This window comes from Lagenorhynchus albirostris, chromosome 2, assembly GCF_949774975.1.
Source record: "Lagenorhynchus albirostris chromosome 2, mLagAlb1.1, whole genome shotgun sequence".
NCBI lineage: Eukaryota > Metazoa > Chordata > Mammalia > Artiodactyla > Delphinidae > Lagenorhynchus > Lagenorhynchus albirostris.
In genome coordinates this window covers 163,901,195-163,919,458 of record NC_083096.1, presented here as the reverse complement: position 1 = coordinate 163,919,458, position 18,264 = coordinate 163,901,195, and the positions used below count along the sequence as shown (strand labels likewise).

At 41.0% G+C, this 18,264-nt stretch overlaps 1 protein-coding gene across 10 annotated transcripts in view; it reads left to right on the top strand.

Moving 5' to 3' along the window:
* GMEB1 (glucocorticoid modulatory element binding protein 1) overlaps nt 1-12,622 on the top strand; it is a 31,439-nt gene extending 18,817 nt beyond the window's left edge. For 9 of the 10 annotated variants that reach the window (XM_060140826.1, XM_060140829.1, XM_060140822.1 and 6 more), the window contains 4 exons: nt 1,470-1,601; nt 2,956-3,093; nt 6,980-7,102; nt 9,651-12,622. In XM_060140826.1, coding sequence (XP_059996809.1) covers nt 1,470-1,601; nt 2,956-3,093; nt 6,980-7,102; nt 9,651-10,351 — 1,094 coding nt within the window. In that variant the 3' untranslated portion in view covers nt 10,352-12,622. The remainder of the gene's footprint in view (nt 1-1,469; nt 1,602-2,955; nt 3,094-6,979; nt 7,103-9,650) is intronic. The other variant, XM_060140831.1, reaches the window with a different exon arrangement.
* Nucleotides 12,623-18,264: the final 5,642 nt, after the last annotated feature.

The window sequence follows — 18,264 nt, the reverse complement described above, 5'->3', positions numbered from 1 at the left end:
TGGGCTAGACTCTGGAGACTGCTGTAAGGATCAAAGAGCTCTGTCTGTAAGGAATTCAGATAAGCAAGCTGAGGCTTCTTCACAAATGAGATAGGATGGGCACACACTTAACTTCAGTATTGTTGAGCTTGGGACAAGGGCTCTCTAGGAAAGATATAGCCATATGAGGTTATTATTAAGGATTTAGTTCAGCTGGAGACTTAGCACAGCTAAAATTCCTAGATAGAATATGTCTAAACTACTTCCAGGAGACTTATAAATATGCCTGACAGAGACACAAGAACGCTAAAGGATGTAAGGGAAGTATTGTGCTTTAAAAATGACTTATCAAGGTTTCTTTTGGTCAGTCCTAATGTTCTGTGAGTAACCACTGGGTGAGTAGAGGCCAAATTTCTTGGAACCTAAGTTCCTTTCAGGAAAGTGTACAATATCTAGCAGTTTGAATATTTGGTGGTGTGACACTTTCACTTGAAAAGTGAAAAATGCTGTGAAATTATCTACTTCCTTTTCATTTTGCCGAAACTTCTTTACTTGATCATCCATATTGATATTACTTGTTTGCTTGATTATTGATATCCTTCAATGTGGAGAGTCCACACTTGTCTATATTTCTGTCTGGATCAGTTTGATTTTTCTCAATTCTCTTTGTTTAAAACCTTAATATAAAATTGATAGCAGTAGTTTTTTCCTCTGTGAATCTGCTATTCATGGATCTCTTATCTGATTTATTTTGGTCTCATTTCTCTTGCTTTCTTTTACATAGCCTGATAAATAAATTACAGCAACTTCATGAATTCTAGATGGTTAGTATCAAACATGCTTGTAGTAGGGCTCTTGACTATAATTTTCTTTTAAATTATTTCAAGTCCTCCTCATCCTCACCAAGTCTGGGGCCTGCAGCCTGGCAATCGTGCCCACCTTCTGTCTCTTTCGAAAACATAACTGCTCAGAAAGCAGATTGCTCTTTTGTGATTTTGTAAGTTATCTTTCACTTTCTTTTTTTATTTATTTATTTATTTTTATTTATTTATTTATTTTTGCGGTATGCAGGCCTCTCACTGTTGTGGCCTCTCCCGTTGCGGAGCACAGGCTCCGGACGCGCAGGCTCAGCGGCCATGGCTCACGGGCCCAGCCGCTCCGCGGCATGTGGGATCTTCCCAGACTGGGGCACGAACCCGCGTCCCCTGCATCAGCAGGCGGACTCTCAACCACTGTGCCACCAGGGAAGCCCCTATCTTTCACTTTCTATTCAAAGTAAGAAGAAAGCATTTTCTTTTGCAAGGCAGGTTTTATTTAGGAAATCCAATATTCATCCTGGATTACCTAGGATTCTAGTTTTTAAATATAGGGACATGCAGGCAAAAGGTTAGAAAGTTAAATAACAGGATCTCTTTGGCTGTCTGAGATAGAGGATAGTTGTGACTTTTTCATAAAATTCACGGGCCTTCCCTCTAATGGACTGCTTTTAGGTAGCATCACACAGATTGCCATCTCAGAAGAGAGCATGGAAGAGGCAGGGCTGGAATGGAACTCGGCTCTCACTGCTGCTGTCAGCATGGCCACAGAGGAGGGCATGAAGAAAGACTCAGAGGAAATTTCAGGTACTTTCTATGGGGCTCAGATTTCTTGTAAGGTTTTGTGACTCTTATCACCATTACGATTATGGACACAGAAGGCCTCTTCATTACTTGTGCTGGTTTTTCTTATGCATATTAATACTAATTACAGCTGCAAACACCTTATTTTAATCCAAGCAATAGCCCTGTAAAGTCAGATTTTATGAAGCAATTGAGACTCAGAAAGGGTCAGCACCCTGCCTAAGACCAGTCACACAACTAATAATTCAGCTGTTTAACTGAATTCATCTGTTTAACTCTGAAGTCCATGCTTTTTATCCTGTCACACTGACTCCAACTTTGGCCCATTTGTTAGAGAAACCAAGCTGCAAGATGTTAGAAGAAAAAATTAGGTAGCAGGTGGTGTAGAGGATGGTGATTAATGATGATTCACTTAGAGGGGACAGGAGAAGCTTCACATCATCCTTCATTCATTAATTTATTTAACAAATATTTATTGCTGCCTGTTTTTAGCTGGTACTGTTGCTAGATCTAGATAGATGAAAAGACATAGCTTCTGCCCCCAGGGAGCTTATAACCCCACCTATTCAAGTGTTTTATTGTTTTTTGGTTTTTTTTTTTAAATATTTATTTATTTTGGCTGCGCCGGGTCTTAGTTGCGGCACGTGGGATCTTCGTTGCAGCATGTGGACTTCTTAGTTGCAGCATGTGAACTCTTAGTTGCGGCATGCATGCGGGATCTAGTTCCCCGACCAGGATTAAACCCAAACCCCCCTGCATTGGGAGCATGGAGTCTTACCCACTGGACCACCAGGGAAGTCCCTTTATTTTGGTTTTTTAAGTATAGGATTAGAGGGAGTATATCTTTAACTTAATTTAATTTCTTTATTACTTAACATTTAAAATATTATGTATTATTTAATTTTAAATTAAATTATTTAAATAAATGCTTTAGTATTTATTAAATATTTAATTTAATATTTTTATTGGTGGAAGATACCTGTTCCCTGTAGCCAGAGGCATGACAAATTGAGGCAATTATCACAAGTCCCTATTTTGCTGCAGAGTTCAAATAATTAGATACCAACTCAGGGAGGCAGCTAGTGTTCCAAAGGCTTTTTTTCTTTTCCCAGAAATAGCCCAATAAGAAATCATTTTGAGGGGGGTTCCTTGGTTGCCTAGTGGTTAGGATTCTGGGCTTTCACTGTTGTGGCCCGTTTTCAATCTCTGGTCAGGGAACTGAGATCCTACAAGCTGCGCAGCACGGAAAAAAAAAATCATTTTGAATCAAAATAATTTTGAATTTAACATTGAAGAGATATGCTTAAGTATATGTAGTGTCCCTTGTTTACCCTCTGTCTTATCCCTCTTTTGCCAGAGGACACTTTGATGTTCTGGAAAGGAATAGCTGATGTAGGACTGATGGAAGAGGTTGTCTGCAATATACAGAAGGAAATAGAGGAGCTACTCAGGGGAGTTCAGCAGCGGCTTATCCAGGCTCCCTTCCAGGTCACAGGTAAACACACTAATCCCAACAATAGCGGTCATTGTAGGCAGATCATGTTAGCCTCATGAAACACTGAGGTATAGGTATTATTATCCTCATTTTACAGAATAGGAAACTAAGGCTCATAAAAAGTTACTATCCAAAGTTCATAACTAGGGCTTTTTATTTTGAATTGTAAAATTTTTTTTTTTATTGAGATATAGTTGATTTACAATATTGTGTTAGTTTCAGGTGTACAGCGAAGTGATTCAGTTATATGTGTGTGTGTGTGTGTGTGTGTGTGTGTGTGTGTGTGTGTTTAAATTTATTTTTATTTAATTTATTTTATTTTTGGCTGTGTTGGGTCTTCGTTGCTGCACGTGGGCATTCTCTAGTTGAGGCGAGTGGGGCTACTCTTTGTTGTGGTGCGTGGACTTCTCATTGTGGTGGCTTCTCTTGTTGCGGAGCATAGGCTCTAGGCGTGTGGGCTTCAGTAGTTGTGGCACGTGGGCTTCAGTAGTTTTGGCTCATGGGCTCTAGAGCGCAGGCTCAGTAGTCGTGGCACACGGGCTTAGTTGCTCCGCAGCATGTGGGATCTTCCCGGACCAGGGCTTGAACCCGTGTCCCCTGCAATTTCAGGCGGATTCTTAACTACTGTGCCACCAGGGAAGCTCCTATGTGTATTTTTTCAAATTATTTTCCATTATAGGTTATTAGAAGATATTGAATATAGTTCCCTGTGCTATACAGTAGATCCTTGTTGCTTATGTATTTTATACATAGTAGTGTGTATCTGTTAATCCCATACTCCTAATTTATCCCTTCCTCACTTCCCCTTTGGTAACCATAAGTTTTTTTTCTATGTCTGTGAGTCTGTTTCTGTTTTGTAAATAAATTCATTTGTATTATTTTTTGCTTCCACATGTAAGTGTAATTTGTCTTTCTCTTACTTAGTATGTTGTTCTCTAGGTCCATCCACCTTGCTGCAAATGGCAATATTTCATTCTGTTTTTATAGCTAAGTAATATTCCTTTGGATATGTATACCACATCTTCTCTGTCCATTCATCTGATTGATGGACACTTAGGTTGCTTCCATGTCTTGGTTACTGTAAATTGTAAATTGCTGCTATGAACACTGGAGTGCGTGTATCTTTTCAAGTTAGAATTTTCATCTTTTCTGGATATATGCCCAGGAGTGGGATTACTGGATCATATATGGTAGCTCTATTTTTAGCATAACTAGGTTTTGAACTCAGGTCTGGCATTGCTTTTTCCACAGGTAATTTTTGCCTTGTAAATGGTGCCAGAAAGCAATCTCTCTCTCTCTCTCTCTCTCTCGATATAGATACAAAGTAGATATATAGAGTCTGAAAATTGGAGAAATCCACCTGGTTTTAGACAGTTCTCATATTCTGTTAGTTTAAAGCCTCCAGAACGATTGTCTGCATTCCAGGCAGAGGGAACAAAGATCTTGAAGTTACGATGAACCTGGTGGGTTCAAAGAATTAGAGAAGCACTGACGTGGCTCCAGTGGACTAAGTAATGGAGAGAGTGGTAGGTGATGAGGTTGCACATGAGCAGAGGGGACAGTTTAAATAAGCTTTGGTCAGAACTTTGGGTTTTATTTTAAGGTGATGGTAAGCCATCATAGTGATTTTGAGCAGGGGAGTAAAGTGATCAGATATATTTATATATTTTTAATATAGTTTTTAAATTTTTATATCTTTTTTTTTTTTTTTTTTTTTGGTATGTGGGCCTCTCACTGTTGTGGCCTCTCCCGTTGCGGAGCACAGGCTCCGGACGTGCAGGCTCAGCGGCCATGGCTCATGGGCCCAGCCGCTCCGCGGCATGTGGGCTCTTCGGGACTGGGGCACGAACCCGTGTCCCCTGCATCAGCAGGCGGACTCTCAACCACTGCGCCACCAGGGAAGCCCTAATTTTTATATCTTTAATGGAAGCAAACTCATTAATATTTTCAAGATTATTTCTTCACTTGTTTGTAATTGATTTATCACGTTTGACAATTTCTAATGACCCCATGACAGTCTTAACTAATTTTAAAAATTTTTATTTTATTTATTTATTTATTTTTGGCTGTGTTGGGTCTTCGTTGCTGCACGTGGGGTTTCTCTAGTTTGCGGCAAGCAGGGGCTACTCTTCGCTGCAGTGTGTGGGCTTCTCATTGTGGTGGCTTCTCTTGTTGCGGAGCACAGGCTCTAGGCACACGGGCTTAGTTGCTCCGCAGCATGTGGGATCTTCCCAGACCAGGAAGCGAACCTGTCCCCTGCATTGGCAGACGGATTCTTAACCACTGCACCACCAGGGAAGTCCCTCAGATTTATTTATATTTTTAAAAGATCACTGTGGTTGCTGTGGGGAGAATAGATTATATGGGGCAAGAGTAGAAACAAGAAGACCAGTTGGGAAACTCTTGAAGGAATTAGTCCAGGCAAGAGATGATGGTAGCGTGGATTAGAGTGGGTAGTGGTAGACCTGGGAAGAAGGGATCATATTGGGCTTATATTTTGAATGTGGAACTGACAAGTCTTGCTGATGGATTGGATGTAGGGTGAAAAAGAAAGAAATCCAGGATGACTCATATATTTTTGGTCTGAGCTGTGAGCGGTGGTAAAATTTCCTGAGATGAAGACCACTGGGAGAAGAAATCAGAATTGGTTTTTGACTTGTTTAGTTGAGATGCTTATGAGGGCTTCAAATGGAGAAGTCATTTGGCTCAACAGAAGTATTAATCTGTAATGCAGGAAAGAGGTCTGGGCTGGAGATCTACATGTGGAAATTCTTAGCATGTCCATGATATTCAAAACCATGGAACTGGATGAGACAACTGTAGAAGAGAGTTGTAGGTGGAAAAGTGGTCTGAGTTAAGGAAGTAATGACCAGTTACTGACAGCTCTTTCAAGAAGTTTTGTTTAAAGGGGAACAGAGGGACTTCCCCTGGAGGTCCAGTGGTTAGGACTCCGTGCTTCCACTGCAGGGGGCACGGGTTCAATCCCTGGTCAGAGAACTAAGATCTTACATGCCGTGTGGTGCAGCCCCCCCCCCCAAAAAATAATAATAATAAAGGGGATATACTTAGATAGATAATAGATAGATAGATAATAGATAGATAGATAATAGATTAATATTATTAGATTAATATTAATATTAATAATTAGATTAATATTAATAGATAATAGATTAATAGATAATACTATTAATAATATTGCATGTCATTTCCCATGTTTGGCACTTAAAATATGATGTTTCTAATCTTCATATCTATCTTGCAGAGTAAGTATTATTAGTCGCATTTGTTTCAGATGAGAAAACTAAGGACGGAAATGACTTACCCAAGGTCACACAGATAGGCAACATCAAAACCAAGGTTCAAACTTAGCTCTGTCTAGTAGAATGACCATATTTTCTAAGACAAGTCAGAACCTATAACCAGATGCAAGATTTTTTTCCTTATTTTTGTATTTATTTATATGGAAACATGTATAAAGATATAACAATTAAATAATAATTAGTTACACATGTGATAAATCTTTGTTAAAATATTTTGAAAATGCTATTAGTATTCTAATTTCTGGATTGGTTTTTTTTTTTCCCTATTTTTTTTTTTTTTTTTTGCTGTACATGGACCTTTCACTGTTGTGGCCTCTCCCGTTGTGGAGCACAGGCTCCGGGCGCACAGGCTCAGCGGCCATGGCTTACGGGCCCAGCCGCTCCGCAGCATGTGGGATCTTCCCGGACCGGGGCACGAACCCGTGTCCCCTGCATCAGCAGGCGGACTCACAACCACTGCGCCACCAGGGAAGCCCGGGATTGTTTTATATTTATAAGCAGCACAATAGGGAGTTGGTGGAACATTTCTGTTTTAACTGGACAGACATGTCTTTTGTTTTAAATAGATGCTGCTGTTCTCAACAATGTAGCACATACATTTGGCCTAATGGACACAGTCAAGAAGGTTTTAGACAACAGAAGGAACCAAGTAGAGCAGGGAGAAGAGCAGTTTCTCTATACTCTGACAGGTATGTGTAACTTCTCTCTTTTCTTAGGTGATATTATACTAATATCCTTGAGTCTTGCCATTCCTTTGTTGACTTCTGTTGGGACTGGATTGGCTTGCTGCTTCTTTCTTTCCTTCCTTCCTCCCTTCCTCTGTCCTTTCTTCCTTCTCTCTCTGTCTCTCTTTCTGTCTCTCTCTCTCTCTTTCTTTCTTTCAACTCACATAGTATCAGATTTGGCTTTTTCTTTGTACATAGTCCTAGGTGAGGTGGAGTGGTGGGAAGCAGAGGAAGCACAAAGGAAAAGAAAAGAAAGCCAGCAACATGATCCTCCTTCTATATCTTTGGAGGATTAAGATGTCTGCTAGATCGCTCCATTAGTCCAGTAATATAAGTGGCAGAAGAAAAAAATTGGCCTTTGTCTTTTTTACATTATTAATACTGAGTCTTTTGATATACATTTAGCACTTTCATTATTTCTGGTAATCAGAAATTATGAGCACATGGATAATTTAACTCTTTTTAATAAGTACTTTGTGCTGGTCTCCAAGCTAGGTTTTAGAAATAAAATGTTGAATAAGGTAGCCTCAGTCTCTTGAGGGCTTTCAAGGAACTGAAGGGAAAGCAGACTTAGAAATAAGTGCAAAAAGTAGTCAGTTTTGTAACAGAGGCATATAGCAGGTATAGTGGTGGAACAAAGGGAGTTATCATTTTTACCCAGAAAAGAATCAAGAGAAGCTTTTGGAGGAGGTAAGGCAGTGAAAGATGCAAAACAAGTTGGAGGTATGGATTATCAGTCTTAAATGACATAGAATATATTATAATAGTCGGTCATGAAGACGAGAGGCAAGAAAGATCATTTGGTAAGAGAAGAACAATTTAGGTTGTTTTAAACTTATTTTTATGCCCAGTTTATATTTTAAATTCGGTTTACCAGGTATTCTCAGAGATGCCCTTTTTCATTTGATCTTTCTAGGAATATTATAGGCTGTTTCCTTATTTTACAGATAACCCAGTAGAGGCACAGAGAGGATAAATGATTTGCCTGGGACCACATCACTCCTTGACAGTGAAGCCCAGAGTAGAACTCTGTCTTCTTATTTATAGTCCAATGCTGTCTTCCACCTTGAAACTTTACACCATCTGAAAAATGGTTTTTGTTAGAAATGTAGGCTTCTGGTCCCTTGTCCATATCATTTTAGTTATAACCACAGTGTACATAAAGTTGTGTTTTCTGCTTTTTTCACTGTGACATACTAATATTTTTCCAAGTTGCTACACAGTATTTTACCTAGACATTCTTTTAAGGATGAATTTAAATTTTCTTCAGTAGCTTATTTTGTTGCAGTGAACTTGTATGAATATAACTTTTCTTCTTATGTTCTCTTAAACTACTTCACAATATGAATACCATTTAAGCTTGAGGTTAAATGGTATTGATAATTTGTTTATGGAGTCTTGTGACCTACTGTCAAATTTTCAAGAAGATTATACCAATTTACATCACAAGTTTGAGCTCACCAACAATGGGCATTGTTTTTTACAATACACCCTGATTTAACTTTTTAAAAATTATAGATTTGGTATCTTGTTTAGGTTCACATTTCTTTGATTACTACTAAAGTTGGAAAAAATGCATTATCTTATAACCGTAAACGGCAATGTTTTAAAGTTTTTGAATGTGTTCTTTATCACTCCCTACTCCTTTTATTCCAAACAAGGAGTTGGCTTGCTCTGGGTGTTCCACAGTGAGCAAGGTGCTCTACAGGTGTGACTGGTTATTTATTGGATGCTTATCAGGTGCTAAGCAATAGAGAAGTTCTGGTGTAGAACCAGACTCACCAGTGGTCATCAAGGTTGGATTGGACCCTTGGGAGAGGGATAGTGATAGATGTATTGGGGTGGAAAAGCCACCAAGTTGACTCTCTGTAACATGCTCTGTAACCGTAAGGAAGTCGCTTTATCTCTCTGGATCTATGTCAAAATGAATGTGTTAGAACTCTTAAGACCTCCTTCAGTTCTGTAATTCTTAGGGACTTCCTCTATAACTTTCTGTAGACTTCTCTGGGGGCTAATGGTAGACTAAAGCCATCTGGGTCACCAGCAAGTGATCCTGCCTTGAAGGACAGTTTGGGAATCACTGCTTTTCAGAGTGGCCATTGTAGCTCCTTTGTGGGTCCATGGCAGTTGCAAAGGGATTATGCAGATATTATTTTCATCTGTAGAGCCAGGCAGGGCATATATAAGCTGGTAGACCAACTGGAGACTTCTTTGGTTTGCATTTTGGTGACAGGTAACAAAATGCCACAGGAGCTTCTAGAGTTGAGCTATAGTAGGATCACAGCACGAAAAGATTCTGAATTATTGACCTGTCTATAATCACACAATGACATGTAGTAACTGGAGGGATTTTAAAGACCATCCAGTCTAGTTTCTTCTTGAAAACAATGAAATGACTTGCCTGAGGCTACATAGTAGCAAAACCAGGGCAAGACCCCAGGTCTCCTCACTCCCAGTTTACTGTTCCCAAGATTATACTTCTCTCCACACAAAGTCTGTCTTTTTTCCATAGACTTGGAACGCCAGTTGGAAGAGCAGAAGAAGCAAGCTCAGGATCACAGGCTGAAATCCCAGACGGTTCAAAATGTGGTATTGATGCCTGTGAGCACTCCTAAGCCTCCCAAAAGGCCCCGGCTCCAGCGGCCAGCCTCTACCACCGTCCTGAGCCCTTCTCCTCCTGTCCAGCAGCCTCAGTTCACAGTCATCTCACCCATCACCATCACCCCCGTGGGTCAGTCATTTTCCATGGGCAATATTCCAGTGGCCACCCTCAGCCAGGGCTCCAGTCCTGTGACTGTCCACGCACTTCCTTCTGGCCCTCAGCTCTTCCGTTATGCCACAGTGGTCTCATCTGCCAAGAGCAGCTCACCAGACACAGTGACCATCCACCCTTCATCTAGCCTGGCACTGCTAAGCTCCACCGCCATGCAGGATGGGAGTACCCTTGGCAACATGACCACCATGGTGAGCCCTGTGGAGTTGGTGGCCATGGAGTCTGGCCTGACCTCAGCCATCCAGGCTGTTGAAAGCACCTCAGAGGATGGGCAGACCATCATTGAGATTGACCCAGCCCCAGACCCAGAGGCTGAGGATACTGAGGGCAAAGCAGTCATTTTGGAGACAGAACTGAGGACTGAGGAGAAAGTCGTGGCTGAGATGGAAGAACACCAGCATCAAGTTCACAATGTGGAGATTGTGGTCTTAGAGGATTAACTGGGGGTCTCGGGGCCAGGAGATATGTTTTGGTTTGGAATTTTAATTATTTGTTTATTTTTATCATTGTCCCACTCATTTCCACATAGGATCCTTTTTTTTAAAAACAAAACCTTGTTGTTGTAACTGAACAGGTTGGGTCCCTTCCACCCCCTCATTGAAAAATGGACAAAACAAGCTGCCCTTCCGAAAGTTGAGAGTAGGTCACTCAATGTCCTAATCCTCTTACACCAAGAAAGTGATTTCTTTTGGGGGAGGCATCAAGATAACCAGAAACCCTATCCAGAAAGCCCTTTCCAGGCTAGTCTGTCTGTGTATGCATGTGGTTTTATTCTCATAAAGGTGCATTGACCAAACCAGGGAACACAAATCTGACCCTGGACGGCAACCCACTCACACGTGGATGCAGAAGGATACTTTACTCTGTATCCTGGAAGGGGCCCTCAGAGGCCAATGCAAAAGTCTGAAACAAAAGTAAGTTGCACTCTGCTTGGAGGGGAAGGTGGCATACCAGCAGCGGCTTATAAAGGGAAGTGCTTTGGCCAGGATGGGGCAAGGAAATTATCTTACTTCCAGAAGTGCAACTGATGCCTCTTAATATCTCTGAGGGTTACTACCATGGCTGCCATTTTGAGGCAAGGCCAGTGTTAAGAAGAAGGGTACATTTCCACCGAGCAAGTGGCGTCAGAGGCCTGTGGCTTGGCAGAAATAGAAATCCAGAGACGTCACAGCTGTGCTTTGGGGTTCAGGTTCACCTTGCCCCCCACTTTGTCAAAACACTTACCCTCCTAGTCCATTCATTTGCAAACTGTGTGATGTGGTGTAAATTGCTCTGGTTCTTGGACTGTGGCTGTTCTCGGGGTGGGGCTCCAAGGCCATCATTTTTATTGCATGACTCCAGGAGCAGGAGAGTTCCTCTTCCAGACCAGCTGCCCTTTTTTTGTGGGGCCCTTTTTTGGCTTTGGAACCAAAAGCAGCCATTCATTTGGTGCTTCCTCTGTTCTACCCTCTGTTCCTCAGTGGTTAATGGCATCTGTCTCCTGGATCCCACGCTCTTCAGATTTTTGGCTGATTCAGAGAACAGTGACAGGTGCCTGCCTGCCTTCATCCCCTTTTAGATTCATATATACCATTTATACCACAGATGTTTCTGTGAGATATTGAGCTCATAAAAAAACCTTAGGTTTGGCAACACCCCACCCTATCCCGAGGCACCGACTAGATGTCTCCTCCTGAGCGAGCTGGACTCCCTGGGAAAGAAGCATTGTCTGCAACATTATATTATAGGAAATGTACCAGGAATGTAATAATAATATCTTTTGGGGGGTTATTTTGTTTTCTTCTTTTTTTTTAATGTTTTTGTATATTTAGAGATGGGCCCATTTTCCATGCTGTGATTCCTTCTCTTTGACCATCTTCAGTGTCTGGGGCAAGAGTGGAGTCTGTTTTTTGTTTCTTTGATTGCATTGTTTACTGCACTAGGAAAAATATAGGGAAACTGCAGACAATTTAAAAGAAAAATAGGTCAAAAAAGAAAGCATACACTTTAGGAGTGGGAGAGTTTTTTTTTTTAATTAAATACAAAACTTTAACCTGTAGTTTCCTTTTTTTTTTTTGAAGGCACCCACCTGAAGCTATGTTTCTTCCAACAGATGTTGGAAACCCTGTTGTTAAGCAAGTGAAAACTGCATCCTGCCATCCCTCAGATAGCTGTGTATAGCTGGAGAAGCCCTCTAACTTGAAAGGGTCAATCTTAAAAGCCTTATGGGTGAGATTTCTGAACCCCATACTGTTGTGGTTTTCAGCTTTAAAATTGGGGTTTTATTTTTCTTTTCAAAATATCTAATAGACATAGCAATCAGTTTAGAACAAACCTTTGGCCCTTTATATATCTTTAGTGAAGGAAGTGGCTTTTATTTCTTGCTTCTTTAGGTTGTCTGTTGGTACATAAACAAAAACAAAATTTCTGCCTAAGCCTAAAACTACTACTTGAACCTAGAAAGGCACAAGTCATCTCTATTGCGGTTTTTAGGGACACTTTTATCTTTCCCAGAGACAAGAGGCTCAAATCAGGACAGAGGAGGAGCCCTGGAGAACACCTACCCACTAGCTCAGGTTCCTTTCTTTCCTCCATCAGAGCTGTTTGGTAGTGTTTTAAAGTAGTGTGAGCGTCATGCTTCCAAAGTCAAGAGATCACCTCCTAAAGACAGAGCCTGTTTACTTTCACTACCTGAATATTCCAGCTGGTGGAAATACATGAGCTTTGTTGTTTTCCTGGTCTTCCAGTAGCCTGTCATTATTGCTAGATGCTATGCACCCATTCTTGAGTGTGGGTTTCCTCACAACCCTGGTCTACATCTCAGACAGGGTGAGGCACATGCAAGACACTGGTATATACACAAGCAGTTACAATGAATCATTCCTCAGGCTGAGTTGGCAGTAGCCATCTAATCTTTCTGTTCATTCATTAAATAAACATTTGTAAGTACCATCTATGTGCCAGGCTTTGTGCTAGGCACTGGCAGTACAGAGATGAAGGCTCAGTCCATGCACTCAAGGGATTCATTCTCCAGAGGTTGTCTGGAGTTAAGAACTATATTTCAATATAATAATTGGTTTCCTTTGTAATGCTATGTATTTTATTTCATGCGTTGATGAACATTGTTCCGAGAGTTGGTCCGTAGGTTTCAGAAGGCTACCAAAGTTACAAAATGGTTAAGCCTTTCTCTAGTGAGATACTGAAATCATCATATTGGGGTAAGTGCAGTGGTAGAGCTATTGGCTGGGAGAAGAGAGAACAAGGGGTCAAGCATCTAACCCAGCTTGGAGGCAGGGGTCAGCAAATATTGGAGTACTTCCTGGAGAAGATGTATACCTAACCTGATTTAGGAGAGACCATTTTTGGCTACTTGTTTTGCATTCCATTTTCAAGTAGTTGCACTTATTTATACAAGAGGGGAAAAAAATCCTAAGTCTCTTGTTGCTTCTGTCTCCAGAGCTAGGCAGAGTCAGCAGCTCAGGCAGTCTCTTCTGAGAGCAACGCACTGGTGAAAGCCCAGTCATGTGTCAGTTTCTCTGAGCTTCCATCAGATGAATCCAGGGCAGGTAAATGCCCCAAACCTTCCTGTCATCTGGTTTCCACAAAGGCCTCAGAGTCAACTCTTGCCTTGGCCATGTCCCTGTCTGACCCCCGCTTTCCTGTTCTCTTCCCCTTTTCAATTTCCAGGTTCCATCCCTGCCCCCCTCCCCAAATTAAAACAAAAACTCCCTGGCGTTCTGAAGTAAAAAAGGGACAATAGATTTGAATATTTAAGATTTAAAGCTACTTCATATGAAGTTTCTTTCATGCTTCTGTCCATATTTGGGAAGGAGGACCAGAGTTAATCCAAATACCTTGGAAATTAATATTCAGTTTAGGTGGTCTGAGACACCCTTTAGTGGTGGCATTTTAATCCATTTCATGAAAGCATTAAAGGTAAGTCTGTATGGTGGGAAGTACTGGTAACACTTGATGATAAAGATAGTAAAATCAAGCATGAAATATGGAACTACTAGTTCATTGAGTTATAATTGGTCCACCACTATCAAGGCGGTAGCAAGGACAAAGAAAAGGTTGAATTCTCAAAATACGCACGAGTTTGTGATTCACTTTGGGTAATACTCCTGAGGAAATAGTCCTCTCTGAGACAAAAATTCAGATTCTAGGCTAGCCCCTGCATTTTCAGTCAACTTAACCTAGTACAATTGATCACAGATCCCTCACACCTTGGATGCCTCCTCCCTGGGATATTCTTGTGTAGTCTGTAATGTACTACAATGACAACCAAGGTGGTTGCCCTAAACAAGGGATCAGTTCTTCTAGATTGGAACTCTCTGCCCCTGGTATTTCTCTTCTTAGCCTTTATTCAGTCATTTCTAGGTTTCCTTCCCAATCCTGGAACACCTTTCTTAGTCCTGAGCTATGCAATTTCACTTCCCCTAGAAGGTTCTACTTTCCTTGAACATCCTTATCGTACTCCTGCCTCTCTAGCCCTTGCTTTGGGGAACCAAATGTGACTTAGTTCCCAAATTCTGCCATGTTAGTAACTGCCTTTCTGCTATGTCAGTAACTCAACTCTTGAGACAATCACTTCTTCCCAAGAAACCCCCAAGACCCAAACCTCAGCATACATCCATAGACTGCAGTCTTCACTGCCTAGAACAGCCTTCTTCATCCATCACCTGAATTGAAGCACCTTTGAGATGTGCTTGTAAGTTCCCCAGAACACACAGATTGTAAAACCTATCTTTTACACCTGATTGATTCTCTACCTATGGTCCATGGCCCAGGCTAAGACATGCCTGTTTCCTGGATAAATTATTTCAGCCCAGTATGATTCCTACTACCTCTTCTGTTATGTCTTATGAGCCTCCCAACCTGAAGACTCCTGGTGCTCTCTCAACCTAAAGTAGGCCACATCCTACTTTGAAATTGCCTCTGGGTTCTCCTCCTGTATCTATAGTTTCCAATTCTGTACCTTTACTAGTATTGGGCTTATAATATGGTATATATGGGTTGATTTCTCTAGTTTGAGAACAAGAGCGGACATTAGTATTGGATCACATATAAAGGAAAATGTGAGGCTGGGTAATGACCCAGAAGGAAAGATGGGTTCCTCATTGGGCTTTGTAGGAGCGTCTGTAAGAGGGGGTGTGGGGGATGTTACCTGCATTTCAAAGTATAAGTTTTTTTTTAAATTAATTAATTAATTTAGGCTGTGCTGGGTCTTTGATGCGGCACATGGGCTTCTCTAGTTGTGGTACGTGGGATCTTAGTTCCCCGACCAGGGGTCGAACCCGGGCCCCCTGCATTGGGAGCACGTAGTCTTAACCACTGGACCACCAGGGAAGTCCCCTCAAAGTATAAGTTTTTTTAAAAAAAAACTTCTCTGCTGTTTTCTCTAAAGAAATCTACGTATTGTAGAGCAAATTGGAAGCCCACAGCTCTGATTCAGCCTTAAGATTTACTTTGGCCCACATTTTAGTTTTATTTTAACTTTTTATTGAAGTATAAATGCATACAGGAAAGTGCACAAATCACTGTACAATTTGATAAACTGAACATACCCATGAAATCAGCTTTCAGATCAAGGGAAAAAAAAAAAAGTCACCAGCACCTCACCCAGACAGGGCAACCTCTATCTAGCTCTCTAACATCATATCTTAGTTTTACCTATTTTGAACTCTTTAGGGACTGGCTTTTTTCCTCTCAACATTATGTTGTAAGATTCACCCATAATGTTGTGTGAAGTGTAGTTGATTGCTTCCCATTGCTGTGTAGAGACTGTTATTATTTAATATGCCACAGCTGATCCATTCTAATAATGGGCACTTGGGTAGCTTACAGTTTGGGGCTATTATAAATAATGCCTCTGAACTTTTTTTTGGGCCACACCGTGCAGCTTGCAGGATCTTAGTTCCCCGACCAGGGGTTGAACCTGGGCCCTTGGCAGTGAAAACAACAAACCCTAACCACTGGACCTCCAGGGAATGCCCACCTCTGAACATTCTTGTACGTGTCTTTTGACGAACATATATATGAATTATGCCTACGACAGTTCACATGAAAAATTCAAGATAAAGTTTTTCTTAAAACAACAACAACAACAACAAAAAACCCCACAAAGCCCAGAAGATCTGACAACACTGGGTCCACATTTCCTCACAGCAACACCTGACTGGAACTGAGGCCTGTCTTAGGTGGGCCGTGGCTTCTTCACGTACTGTCACTCCCTATTACAAACCCAGATCTACTTATTTTTGGTAGCTTATTTTTTTCATTCAATAATCTCAAGCACACTCTTCCCCCCAGCTAACTGCAAAGCTTATTACCTCATTTCCTTCAGGTCTCTATCCACATGTTACCTTATCAGAGAGCACCTCCCTGACCACCCACCCTATGAAAAGTGGCAACTTCCTCCTGCACTATGCTTCCTATTTTCCTTTACCCTGCTTTATTTTTCTTTCTTTTACTTATCACCTGACATACATGTATTTTTTTCTCCCCCAAGTAGAATCGAAGCTCCATGAGAGCAGGGACCATTCTCGTCTCTTAGTCACTGCTGTTTCTACAGTCCCTGGAACAGTGCCTGGCATGTAGCGGAAACTGGATAGATATTTGATGCATGAATAATAAGAAGAACAATAATAACCAATACTTACTGAAGGGTAACTATGTACCAAGCATTTTTCTAAGCACTTTACATATGTTAATCCATTTGATCCTCAGGACAATCCTATGTGGTGAAGAGCATTATTTACTTCATTTTACAATGGGAAACTAACACTTATATTCTACTCTAAACAATAGCTACATTTGAAACGTTGTATACGGATCAAATTTATTAAACAGAGTCTTTAAATGTACTAGAGAAGCTTAATACCTAAAAGGAAACTTTCAACAAACCATTTTATTAGGATGATGTTTTGCTGATAACATGTTTAGTCGCTACTTAGGTTGTTTTGTTTACAGTCCAGTTCACCGTCTCTCCACAGTACTGCAGAGGGAGTGGTGGAGGGAGGGAACTTCCAGTTACCTGAGAAAGGATTTTAGAACCCAGATCATCTGTCCTGTCCATCAGTCACAGGAAGTACTGATTTATCACTTTGTTAAAAGTGGTCTTGTCTTGTTTGAGATGACATTGATGTCAGGGTCCCTGGTTAGAACTCCTTCATTTGTTCGCTAAGCTCCTACTGTGTAGAGCCCAACCCCATGTGCTTTGTTACACAGGGAACCTATTCCATAGAACATTGATAATATTGTAAAACCTTTGCCCACTGAGCAAAAAGATATTCCCCTGCTCTAGGAACAAAAATGGAACCACTATGCCTCAGAAATGCTAAGTTAACATTTCCATGACTGAGACATTCTGGTAAGCCTTTCTGAGCAAACTGGACAGGGCTTCTCATATTCTTGCCTCTCACATTCTGTAGCTGCCACCCAAGGACCGAAAGGGAAGGATTTATCTATAAAACATTGTCACAAATAGTTTAGATGCACATTCACTGGTTTAACTATTTTTTCTTGGCACAGACTTAAAATTGAACCAGCGCTTTCTGGGGCTCCCTGGCTTCATTTCCCCTTGGCACTATCTCCAGAAATCTTGTTTACACTCCATTTTTCTCTCTGGCCTATTGTCTTAGATTGAGACTGTAAGCTGTTTCCTAGCACAGTGCTGCTCAGACTTTTAGATCCCATGGATCAATAAAAGAGATTAAAAAAAAAAAGGTCTTAGGAACCAACATGGGGTTCTCTGCATTACATTTTACCAAATAAGGATATTTTAAAAAATGGCTAATTTTTACTGGCATCATTTGGGAAGAAAGGGCATTTTCACATCAAAAAAGTTAGGAGGGAAATAATCTCAGAATAAAGAACAGTCTTCTGCATTGAGAAAATTTAGCTTTATGAAAAGCTCATTACATTATCATTACCTTTCTTATCTCTTGGGGGACTGGTGAAAATTTCAGCTTTCACCTCTAGACTCTAAGTTGAAACTTCAAGGCTCCTTTCCTGCTGGCTCTTTCTTGGTTCTTGTTCTTTTCTGCCCTTGACGACATCTCCAACAGGGTCCCTTGTATATACACAGCTGCGGATTCCTAGTGTCCTTCGGCCACCTGGTCCAGCTGTAGGTCTTTTCTTCCTTTAGCTTTGTTCTCACGTTGCTCTTTTCAAAACTCCATTCAGCAAGTCATAAAACACACCTGCAAGTTAAAAGCCAACCATCAGTTTATCTTGGGATCTCCACAGTGCCTTTCCTTTAACATTCAATTAAGTTAGTTAAATCTGCACATTTGACTTTTTAACCCCACCAGGTTTTCATTAATAAAATGCGGATTGACATTACTAGGGAGAATTTTGAAAATGAATGAGA